Source organism: Cnephaeus nilssonii (assembly GCF_951640355.1).
Source record: "Cnephaeus nilssonii genome assembly, chromosome: 13".
Lineage (NCBI taxonomy): Eukaryota > Metazoa > Chordata > Mammalia > Chiroptera > Vespertilionidae > Cnephaeus > Cnephaeus nilssonii.
This window is the reverse complement of record NC_137084.1, coordinates 65,689,717-65,702,904: the sequence shown is the minus strand read 5'-3', so window position 1 is coordinate 65,702,904 and position 13,188 is coordinate 65,689,717. Positions and strand designations below refer to the sequence as shown.

General features: G+C 35.4%; 1 protein-coding gene across 3 annotated transcripts in view; it reads right to left on the bottom strand.

Moving 5' to 3' along the window:
* The window catches only part of CNTN5 (contactin 5), a gene marked incomplete at both ends in the record, with an annotated part of 647,340 nt that overhangs the window by 50,925 nt on the left and 583,227 nt on the right, over positions 1-13,188 (bottom strand). For all 3 annotated transcript variants that reach the window (XM_079788975.1, XM_079788976.1, XM_079788977.1), the window contains 2 exons: positions 1,886-2,120; positions 4,422-4,492. In XM_079788975.1, coding sequence (XP_079645101.1) covers positions 1,886-2,120; positions 4,422-4,492 — 306 coding nt within the window. The remainder of the gene's footprint in view (positions 1-1,885; positions 2,121-4,421; positions 4,493-13,188) is intronic.

The following is a 13,188-nucleotide window of genomic DNA, read 5'->3' as shown; positions in this document are numbered from 1 at the left end:
CTCTAGCTGAAACACATCAGACATTTGAGATGTTAAGTGCATGGGTACGTCATTGGAACATCTATAATTCCTTGTTATTACTTGGTTCTTCACTTTCCTGGTCATTCTTTTTTTTTAATATATTCTTTATTGATTAAGGTATTACATATGTGTCCTTATCCCCCCCATTGCCACACCCTCTCATGCCCTTACCCCTCTGGTGTCTGTGTCCATTGGTTATGCTTATATCCATGCATACAAGTCCTTACGTTGATCTCTTCCCCTTACTCCCACCCTCTCCTACCTTCCCTCTGAGGTTTGACGGTCTGATCGATGCTTCTCTGTCTCTGGATCTGTTTTTGTTCATCAGTTTATTTTGTTCATTATATTCCACAAATGAGTGATATCATGTGATATTTATCTTTCTCTAACTGACTTATTTTGCTTAGCATAATGCTCTCCAGGTCCATCCATGCTGTTGCAAATGGTAGGAGTTCCGTCCTTTCTACAGCAGCGTAGTATTCCATTGTGTAGATGTACCACAGTTTTTAAATCCACTCATCTGCTTATGGGCATTTAGGCTGTTTCCAAATCTCAGATATGGTAAATTGTGCTGCTATGAACATAGGGGTGCATATATCCTTTCTGATTGGTGTTTCTGGTTTCTTGGGATACATTCTTATGCTAGGATAAACTTTCTGCCTCTGCTTCAAAATCTGGCTGTATGTTAGACAAATATAAGGCAGCTTGTTTTGAAAAACTACATTTTACATAAATCAGAACTGACTTTTGTGCTTCAATATTTAAAGGGCCTTATTTATATCCTCCTATGAACTTCAGTACAAAAAGGTGAATAATTCTCTTCAGCTTTTTAAGTCACAAATGTGGGCACAAAGGAAGTAAAAAGGTCAGTTTAGAAAGACAATCATTATTTGGAAGGTCAAGTAAGTGTTGCCTTTGGTGGAACATTTTCTCAGCCATTTGTCACATTTAGGAAATGGAAGGCATTATTTTTACTCTCAGGGCCAATGGAAAATTTCCACCTTAATAGAAGGACTAAGAAGAAAAGATAATTTTAGGGTAAGATTTATCATGCTTTCTCTCACTCAGAAAATTGGATATTTGTTTTAAAACTTAACAAAGCCCAGGATTTTGATGAAGAAAGCTGAGTAATGGGTTTACTGCCTGCTAAGTCCTGCCTACCTCATAATTTTATATTAAGAATTACATGAGATTAAGCATAAGAAGGCAGTGTGCTACAGAAAAATCAAGAATTTAATGATCACACATACCTGAGCTTATTCTCAATTACAAGCTGTGTGACCTTTATCTTTTCTGAACTTGAATTTTCTTTTATCTCCAAAGGGGATAATAATGCCTATTAGGCAACATTGTCAAGGGGATTGAAAGATGTCACATGTGAAAACCTTCCAGCAGGAAACCCTGTCTGAAACTTCTTAGCACAATGTGGTGTGTATGACGTTAGTCATAAATACACGTATTTATTGTTCATATACATGGTTTATTCATTTAAATTTAGTTTATATAAATTTAATGGGTTAAAATATAAAATTATCTACATTTCAAACCATAGACGGTTGGTTAAATGTCCATCCAGAGAATAGAATACACTACAGCTATTAGTAATATTGTTATTATCATGGAAAGATATTTGCCATATATCATTAAAAGTGAAGAACATGAAGCAACAGATATGGAATGGTCAATTTTTAAAAATGAAATTATTTGGAAAAATATATCTAAAAAGTATAGTGAGACTATAGGTGAGTTTTATTTTCATTTTGGTGTATCTGTATTTTATAACATTTGTACAATAATATCTCACCCATATAGCAAAATAAAATATTAAAATATATTGAATAAAAATAAGGATAAAGAAACTGACCTCCTTCAGCGGAGCAGATGACCACAATTTGACTGAAAGGTCCATCCCCTTTATTGTTATAGACGCCAACTTTCACTTCAAAGGGAGTAAGAGGAGGGACACTTTCATCTCGATAAATGAACTTTGAAGCGTCAGAGGATGTCACCATTTTCTCTTTCCACCCGCGTGTTCCATTGGGCCTGAAAGCCACAATATAGCCAAAGCCTTCCCCATTCTGAAACTCTTCAGATACTGGCTGAAGAAAAGAAAAAAAAGCGATTAATTATAAGCAAAATAATGAATTAAAAAATCCACTTCTTCCAAAAGTTTAAATTTTTAAAAATTATGGATAACTAAAGAAAAGAAGACTCAAATCTTTATAGTACACTAGAGGCCCTGTGCACAAATATGTGTAGGGGGCGGTCCAGCTATCGGGATGAGGGGGCCGATCGGGGTGGGCTGGCTGGGGGAGGGGCCACGGGTGGTTGGTCAGCCCTGCCCCCTGGTCCAACTCGAGGTTGAACTCCCAGTCAAACTCCCAGTCGAGGGGACAATTGGCATATTAGCCTTTTATTATATAGGATTAAAAGCCAACATAGCATAATCACTTGGCAGTTGCTGGAAATTTGAAAGGCTTTTAAGGGTAAAGGATGAAAAATTAAATAACATTAGTTGGTATTTAAGGAAAGTACTAAGAGTACTGAAACCTCCTGAAGTGAAACAAATTTGCTCCAATTAGTCCTGTGTATGAAATGAAGGCCCTTGGATTGCACACTAGAATTTAACAAGTTGGGGAAAAGTGTCATATAATCTGAAGGTCAGGAAATCTTGTCACTGGTGATGCTTTGTCGAGCTGCTAGCTCAGAAAATCTAGGAGACATTAATGTAAAACCTTTCTTCTACTGTTTTTTTAATTGCTTTTGTGCTTTACTAACATATGAAAAAATTGGAATATAGTATTTGTTCAAGAAACTTTCTGTACTAAAAGGCTTATATTTAAATTTGTTCAGTGGGCATCAGTTATGCATCAAAAAAAGGAGTACTTGTGATTGACTAGTTAGTGAATGGAACAGTTACCAACCACTGCCTAGCACAATACTCAACACATTGCAGATACTCAATAAATAATAGCTAAATTTTTTTCTTTTGAATTTTGATTTGAGAAAAAAGCATATTGAGTCAAATAAAAGAGACAAAGATTATTAAATTAAAGTACTACAGATTGAATTTTATATCCCTCCCAAATTTATGTGATGAAATCCTAACCCCCAATGGGATACTATAAGAAGGAGGGCCTTTGGTGGGTGATTTGATTATAAGGGAAGAGCCTGCATGAGTGGGATTAGTACTAATACAAAAGAGACTGGAGAGCTCTCTTGCCTCTCTGCCATTGAGGACAGTGAGAAAATGACTGTCTATCAACCAGGAATCAGGCTTCACCAGGCCTCAACCTGCTGGTGCCTTAACTGTAGACTTCCAGCTTCCAGAACTGTGAGAAATAAATTCCTGTCATTTATAAGCCACCTGGTCTATACAACATTTGTTTTAGCAGCCTGAGCTGACTTTGACACAAAATGGGTACAGGGAAGGCAAATCCATTTAGAGAAATTTGATCTGGGTGAAGTTCAGGTATTGGGAAGTTAATCCCTCTGCAGAAATCAAAACAAGACAAAACATTTTATTAAAGAAGAGGGGAATGGACATAAGAGCAGGACAGAGAGCCTGCTCATGGAAAATTTCTTATTGGAAAAAGACATTTTTCTGTACATTTGATCATTGTCCCTAGAGTGTTAGGAATTTGTTTAGTTTTCTCCAGTAGACATTTTCATTTAAATTCCATTTTCATATTCTAAGGCATAGTTTTGTGAGCTACACAGCTATATTGAATAATAAGGTAATTTATCATCAAAAAAGGAATGTGGCTTCATGAAAAATAAATGCACCTCTCACACTTCTTTTTTTTTTATAAGAAACTGAGATCATATGGTGGGGGAGACAAAAGAACGTATGTTTTGTTATCCAAGTCCCCAATTCTACTACTTCTCAGAGAAAGTATCTAAACTCTGCCTCAGTTTCATGATTTTTAACACAAGGAAAATGAGCCCCACTAATAGGATTGTTGTATGGGATAAATGAGATAAGCAAGGCATTATGCCACAAAGTCAGTGGGGATCAGTTCCTTCCTCCCCAATAGTTTTAGACTCCAAATAAGTCAAGGGTGCTACTTAATCTTGAAATAATTAAATATTGAGCTAAGCCAAGCAGACATCTGCAGTAATATATGAGAGGATGTGTTTTAATCAAACTTTATAATGAGATAGCCTGTTCACAGGAAGGCATTCCACAGACGTGGGGAAAAGTCAACTGGGGCCTGGTATGAAAATGAGAAAGGATGATGTTGGCAATATCTATCTGAGCAATGCATGCGCAAAGTGTCCCTTCACCTAATTTAAACAGAAATTACTCATTCTCTCTGTACTAAGTACAGATCTTAGATATGTAGCCGTATTTCCTAAGGACTCAACTAGTTCTGACATCTGAGTACAGGCTCTCTTACCTCCCAGGCAATGACTAACTCGTGCCTTCTTCCGCTTCTTCCACTTACGTTGGTGGGTGCTGTCTTTGGAACTGTGGATAAAATGGGCAGAGAGCAAGTGATAAATACATGTGTAATTTAAGTGTCTTTATAATTAGAACACATCATTACTCAGGTTGGGTAAAATCCTGATATAAGTTACTGGTAACATTCAGTATTAAGACAAGATGTTTGTGACAGATACCCTACTTTCAAATCTATGAGTGATATGTATTTTTCTTGGTCACATACTGCATCCCCAAACTAGTCTTCTTGCACATGCGATGAGAGAGTAAGGTCTAAATTATAAATAACTTTATAGATAAGGATATCTACTAATGGTTAGTTAGTTTTTGTCCTACACATTTTCCCCTCCTTTCCAGGGATGTGACTCTTTTCTGTGGTTTCAGGGCTTGCAGACTCCCTGGAAAACCCACAGGTTGACATTAGCATTATCGCTTTACGAGAAGCCCCCAAAGAGCTCTAAAGAAATCTTAGCCACACTTCCAAGGATTGAAAACTTATTTAAAAAAATAAACATTAAAAAAAATAAAACTGAAAATGAATCTCTCTGCAAACTGCAAAATATATAAGCATCCGGTGAAACTTTTTCAAATAAATATTAAAAGAATAAATGTGTCAAAGGAATAAATTTCCCCTTCACCACACCAAACCACAAAATCTGCAGCTGAAAGGAAACATTTTCAAATGAAAAACTGTTAAATGAAGAGAACTATTAAAAGAAATCATTTTCCAGGCTATGAGCCTGCAGGAGCAATTTTACACTTCAACGTTGGATTTATATCTCAGAATATAGTTTTTAAACACCATTGATATACTCATAAACAATAAATTCACTCCCATATATTACCTGCCTCTATGAAAGGCAATTAATTACTGGTAGATACTCACACAGCATTTTATATACCAGAAAAACTTATGTAGAATTTATATTCTACTAGAAAAAAAATAAAAAATAAACATTCTCCTTGGCTAAGAGAGGTAGAAGAGAAAAGTCTGTGAATATATAATTGGCTCCACTGAAACAAATAAACTACATTTGCTAGGGTCCAAACTTCAGTGTCCTTGGACACTCTGCTCCATGAACTAGTTCTTCTCTTGCTCGTGCACATGCAGAAGTCTATACTCAACAGCAGCCACCTATCATTCTTTTCTCACAGTTACATGTATGCTAAAGATTATTCACCCTGGCCGGGTTGCTCAGTTGGTTGGAGTGTTGTCACATAAACCAAAAGGGCACATACCCAAATTGCTTGTTCGATCCCTAGGTGGGGTGCATATTGGAGGCAAATGATTGATGTTTCTTTCTCACATCGATGTTTCTGTCTCTATTCCTCTCTCTCTCTCAAATCAATTTAAAAAAGATATCCTCAGGTGAGAATTAAAAAAAAAATTACTCATATGTGGAGTTCACTCTCATAAATTTCCTCAGAATTACATGAAATTGGATACCTCTTTATATTTCATCAAGAAAGCACAAGGAATTCAACTGAGAAAAAAAGGATGGTGTTATAGCAATAACTGAATATGTCCTTTTTATAATAACAATGAGCAAATCATTTTATGTGAGTTTTTGGTAGTAGTCATGGTTATTGTTACATATAACAGCTATGACCTTAATACCATGTTCCAAAACCAGTGTTTTATAGGACTAATTCTAAATTTCCTTCCTAGTGTATAGTATGAGTAAGGCACACAGGAAGGGTGCTGGTTTAACTGTATGTGTAAAAGGTTACAGATATAAGGTTCCAAATATTTCCTCAGTGGCTAAAATCTCAGAGTTCTGAATATTGTGACTACCAATACATGGTCAAATAAATAGTGGAAGCAAGATAATTTGTTAATATTATGCCATTATGGCTTGTCTTAGTAGCATTTGATTTTTTTTTAATGTACTCTGCACCCCCATCATATGGTTCACATTAATCTTTGACAACTAACAGCCAAATAACATTACAGGTCATATCTACCAGAGCCACATACATTGTCTATTACATTGAAATAGTTAAGTTTATACCTCAAAGTTAGGACTTTATCCTCTTTGAGGACACCATCCTGAATTTTGGATCATAGATTTTGTGGAAAGACTAGGCATTGAAGATCCTTTCTTATTTTATTCTGACCTTAAACATCATATAAAAAGAGGATGCATGGAACCTCTAGATCAGAGTTGTAAAGTACCACAGTCAATTAATGCATTTATTTTAAAAAATTAGATTTCTCAAAAGTGTTAAAACTTTTTGAGTAAAAAAAAAAAATTGAAAAGAAACTGGTAAATTTGGTGAAAATTTTCACTTTGAGTAACCAAGAAAGGGAAGGAATACTTTCTATGATTTAATTCTTTGGTAATTTCTATGTTGATTATACATAAATAACCCAGATTGCATAAAATTTCTCTCATTATTTGAAATCAGTCTTTGAGGTTTTCTTACAGATGCTAATTTCTTTTCAAGAGAAGATAGCCCATATTTAACTTAATGTAAAAAAAAATAATAAGATCCTCTCTCACACTACCTCCAATTTTAATATCTAACACAAATAACACAAAAAGGCATAATAGGCCATTTGTGTTTTAGTGGTCTAGATGTATAAAAACCAACTATTTTTAAATAAAAAAAGTTTACTGGATATAATAGAAACTACTAATAGAAAACTTAAAGCTTTAAAGAAATGAAAATACCTTAAGTGTCCATCGATTGATGATTGGATAAACGCAATGTGGTATGTGTGTGCATATATACAGAGGTGGGCAAAGTAGGTTTAGCATTTACCATATGAAAAAATATACAATAATTAATAAATAATAATATAAGAATAAACTCTGTTTCGCATACTCACAACTGTAAAACTACTTTTGCCAAACCCTGTATAGTATGAAATATTACTCAGCCATAAAAAAGAAAATCCTGCCACTGGTGACAACATGGATGCACCTTGAGAGAATTATAATAAGTAAAATAAGTTAAACAGAGAAAGACAGACACTTATATGTGGAATATGAAGAAACCAAGAATGGTTTGATGGTGGCCAGAGGAGAGATATGGGAGGTACAAAATGGATGAAGATGGTCAGAAGGTACAAACTCCCAGCTGTAAGATAATTAAGTCATGGAGATGTAATGTACAACACGGTGACTGTAGTTAACAATATTTTATTGTATATTTAAAAGTTACTAAGAGAGTAGATCTTAAAATTTCTCATCTCAAGAAAAAACTTTTTTTACTATGTGAGGTGATGGACATTAACTAAACTTATTGTGGTAATAATGTCACAATATATACATATATCAAACCATGGTGTACACCTTAAATATGTTATAGGTCAATTACATATCAGTAAAACTGTAAAAACAAACAGAAAATGAAAACAAGGCTTTAATAGCTGCATCTCAGGAATTATATTTTCTTGTCAGGATCACATTGTGTGAAGTGGGTATTCTAGTTTTAATTGGCTTAAATTTCCTAATTACATGCACATGAACAGTGGAAACCAGGCTCATTCATTTTCAAGTCACTGGCACACAGCTATTTCTGCCGTCAATGTTTTGGAGTCCACTAATTTTAATTATATCCTTTTATTTATAAAACAACATATTCATGATATATACAAATTTGACTTAATCTTTTAGAGCCCTTCTGGTATAAAAGTTCTATAATTCTTGTTAGAAATAGAAAATGAATATAATCAAACATCGAATAAATGCTTTGATTGAGTTCAGAGAAATACATATATACTTGAAAACCAAATATATTTTAATGTACTTACTGAGAACCAGATTTAAAATTGAGCAGCTAAATGTGTTTGCCCCTCAGTTATCTATTGATAAATGTCCTGAGTTTATTGTCTTAGAGAATCAAGTTTATATGCTTGGATAACAGATTAAATTCTGATTCTCCTTAATTTTGTTCTGGGCAATTGATACTTTTCCCCCAAGCTGGAAATGCTTAGCTGTCTTAGTGCCTTCTCTGGCAAGCTGAAAATCATACTCTTGTTTCTTTTCACCATACACATTGGAAACATTGCAAATACTCAGAGTGATCAACATATAGTGTATTACCTTAGTTTAAGCATGCATGAATTTAAGCATGAGTCTCAAAGAACTTTAAGTATAATAATATTTTAGCAAAGTCAGTCACACTTAACAACATGCTTTAATTAACCTTCAATTTAATTAATTAATTAACTAAACAAAAGAAGGCAGGATGAAATAATTTGCCAATCTCTCTACTTTCCTTAAATAACTTGCAATATCTACTACAGTAGATGTTTACATGGCTTATTATACAAGGGTGGGCAATAGTAAGGACTATAGTTGTGAGTGACATTCTTTTGAGTTAATAAAGCTATTGTAATAATCCTAACCTGCATGTCTTTTGCCATATAAACAACTATAAACCTACTTTTGTCCATATAGCTTTATTGGAGACCTGAGGAGGCGACGAAATTTAGGAGCTTAATGCCAATCCAGCGAGTGACTTGGAAAGAAAGTTACAGACGAAAGAAAGGAGGTTGTTTATACAGTAAAGATGGGAGTCAAGAGGGAAACTTAAAAGCATTTTCCCTACATGAATTGAAATACATGGCACATCAATATTTCAGTTAACTGATTATCATTTAAGCTCACTTTATAGGAAGAGTTAAATTTAAAGTTTCCAAGATAAAAAATACCAGCATTGTTTCCTAAGGAGTTCAAATAAAGCTTTCATTCCTATCAATAGGCTAGATAAGGCGGTATGCACAAATCGTAAAGATGTTCTTGTGGAAATGAGAAAGCTCTGGGCCTGAATCCCACTTCCATTCTGGCAGGTTGGATGGAAATATTTCTTAGCCTCTGTTCTTTGGTTCCCTCATGGAGATAATGTTACCTACATTTCAAGTACTTTTTCATCATTATCACAATGTCTGGAACTATAATTGATACTGGTTACCTAATGCTATTATCCATTTAGATTTGAAAAAGAAAGTAGTGAAGTCTTCTATGGAAAGCACTAAAAGTTCAACATGAGTCTATTTACATGGGACCTTGAAATATTGTATCCTTTTGGTAATCTGCATAATATTGTTCTGATAGTTCCATGGAAATTTGCTTTCAATTTTGGCTAAGGTTGATTTAATTTGGAAATATAGGCAATATCCATTTTTGGTTTGCAAAAGAGATTGTTAGGATATTTTAAGAAATGTATGATTTCTCTCATTTCTGAACCTTATCATACCTGGCAGTAGTCAAGAGCCAAGAAGGCGAGAACATGCAATAAATGCTGTTTACCTCAACTCCTATTCTCAACTTTGTTTATATGGGTCCACAAGGAAGTAGAAGCAGAGGATGGGTAAAATAATCTTTGAATGAGATTTGTTGACCCATGTGGTCAGAAGAGGATGCTGAGAAGGAGGAGACAGAAGGGAGTGGAGAGGGAGGCAACTTGGAAGACACCATCTGGGTTAGAATTCCAGCTCTGTCACTTACTCAGTTTTTAAAACTCTAGAAATCTCTTTTCTGATCTGTAAAATACAGACAAACACTCATTGCTTTAGAGAGTTAATATGAGAATTAAATGACATAATGAAGGGCAAGTGCTTAGCACTGGGCCTGGAACATGGTTTGTGATTTAGAACTGGTGCATGGCATTATGGGGACTAGACCGTTAGAAAAAGTCTAACTTGGGTGTCTCACATTTACTCCTGGGTTGATAACCTCTCATTGTCCACTTATCTTTGTACTTTTATTCCATCATAGTGTTATTTGTCAGTAAGATACATGTCTGACAATTAGGTTTCTTTTAGAAAAGCGTCTGTTGAAGTGCCCATCTTTGCTTACAAAGTGCCTATGAAACTGAAGTTCTTTCTATTTCTTGTAAACATTTTGAAAAAAAGACTTGCCTGGACAAAAGTGGTTTCATGATTTAAACTATTCTCTGTTATATGAGCCATGCTGTTTTCTTCTTTTTTCCTAATTACTGAGATTTGGTCTTAGAGTTCTGTCGCTTGACATGATTTTTGCCTTCTCTTAATGTTACTAAGAACCATTTCTTTTATTTAATATAATTAAATTGCTCATCAGGTTGAAGAAAGTTGTAATGCTCATTAATAGTATTTTATTTTAGGATTTCCCAATTACTTCAGCTGCATGCTTGGTATTTTCTATATAATTTTTTCTTAGAAACATAGCTTGGAGAGACCTTTAAAAACCCCAAAGCCTTAGCCTCTTCTCTGTACACATCAGTGCCTGACAACTATAGTTTTAATTTCCCCCTATAAATAATTCTGCCTGAGTCCTATTTGGTCTGCCCTTCAAAGTCCAATTAAATGCCATTTACAAGGCAAATATACATACCCCCAGAGAAAAAGAATCTAACCCTATCTCATATTACAATAGTATTTTACTGTGTTTCTTCTATAATATTTGAGCTCAAATAAATTTCCTAAGTAATGATCATGGACAAGAATGGTAAATATACAAATATGAACAAAGCGAGGTCCTTGCAGAAGTAAGGAGATAATGTATAACACTGAAGAAATTATAGTAGGAAGTTAAATGAGTCTTTTCTGGACTTCGGATGAGTCACAGGTAAAGTGAAGTGGGCTGGATGAAACCATCGAATTCCTAAGAAATAGGGAAACAAAATTTCATGACCCTTTCCCATTACCCCCTCCAGATTTTAGCACAAGGAATGTTTTGGAAGAAGGTTGTCAGTACAGCAGATGGATGTGCTGTGGCATCTCCCTGCAGCCCCAGCTGTCAATAGAAGAGAAGTGGGAGTACCATTTCCCCCTCAAGCTAAGTAAGAAGAGGAGCAAAATAACTGCTGCAGGGTACAGATGCTCACTCCTCACACTGGCTGATGCCATGAGGTTCAGAATTTTGTAATGATGGCCCAGCCCCACACAATGTTACCAGAGCAGCGAGCAAATTAGTTCTCGAGAATACTGTGTGTTTCTAGAATTTGGCAGCGCAGGAATGGGAAATCCTTACTGTGGGCCAAGTGGACAACATGGACAGGGATTGAGTAGGCTTGTTGGGCTCACACACAATAGAAGTGCCTGGTAGGGGATGGGAGAGTCTCAAGAGGACCCAATGCACCTTCCAAGAGGGAAAAGCATCATGTGGACAAGTTCCATCACCTGGAGCACTCAACACCCATGTGAGAACCACAAATTTTACCACCTAAGTAGCTTTTCCTAGTCTTTTTTGTCTGATTTGAGAAGTGTGCAGAGCAGCGATTGGAAGGGGGGAGAAGGAAGTGGAAAGAAGGAAAGACAGACAAATAAATACCTTTGGGTCTAGCCTGTGCTGGGATGGAAGGAAGAAAACATGGAATTGGAAGTTAGTTTTTATTTCAATAAAAGTTAAAAATTTATAACCTGAGAATGAGACCACACTAGTACCCCAAAACACCTTAGATATAGTTGGGGCTGAAGCCAGAAATCAGAAGGAGCATACTGGAGAGCCGTGGGAGAGAAAAAAAGGAAACTATCTTATGTTTAAACTCTACAAAGTTCAGTCTGTTTAGTAAACCAGTTACTTAACAGTGATATAGTGCAGGAAGTGCTAAGGCTAGGAAAGATTTTCATCTGTCTGCCTACTTGATATTTCTTTTCATATGGTTGAGAAATTATCTCTTCAATAGAGAAAAATATTTTTTCCTTTTGTGCCCAGAAGTATGTGTGTGACATTTTCCATTTCAGTTTGAAAAGAGAATTTGCAGGGGAGAAAACAGTGTACTAAGCAACTTGGCAAACTATTTTAATGTGGAACAAACTTTTTAAGCATGGTGTTTCCATTTGACACTTCTTTTTCTCTGCTCCTTTCTTTTTTAAAAAATTATTTATTGCTGACAGTATTGCAGATGCCCCCTCCTGTCCCCCTATTGCCCCCCTCCTCTACCCGGTTCCCATCTTATCTTATCTCTGCTATCAGAACCAAAGAAAATGTCTTCATGTTGGGACAATATCACTCCTCCTTATGGACTGAGACCTGCCTAGATACTAGTAAGAGTCAGAGTATGCACCATACCCTGAAAGGTTCTGACTCTCAGCCATTCAGGTGGGTTGAGGAGCAGGGCCTGAGGGCACAAAGTCTGCAGCAGAGACTGCTCAAAGGGAGAACATTTTGGAGGAGCCATCTGCAAGCCAAGAGACTGGATGGCTCTAACCATATTGACCAACATATGTTTAACCTGAAAATGCTTCTTCAATATGAAAAAAAGCAGCTTATGCATGATTACTATAGTTTACATTTCCACATCATAAAGTAATAACACAATAAAAATCAATGATAATAGTAATAAGTGGCTAATAGTAAGCATTGTACCAGGTATTATGCTAAGCTCTTGACATGCATTATCTTATTCAATACAATGATCCAAAGAGGTAAGTAGTGCTATTATCCCTATTTTACAACTGAGAAAATTGAGCCTCAAAACAATTTGTGTATCTTACCAAGTTCACTGCTAGCAAGTGGATGAGAAAAACATTAATTTAGATGTGCCTAACTCAAAAACTCAAACTCTTAATTTCAGATATATAAAATTAGTCATAATTTGAAGTAAAGAAACTGCAAATATTGAGATATATACCAAGAGCATTGATAATAACAAGTTTACACTACTTTGTAAAATTACAGGTCACCTTGTTCCCTCTATCCTTTCACCTTTTCATTTATCGGTCAACAATTACGTTATAAATATATAACTTATAGAGTATTAGTTTAATTAAATGAGAGAATTGCTGT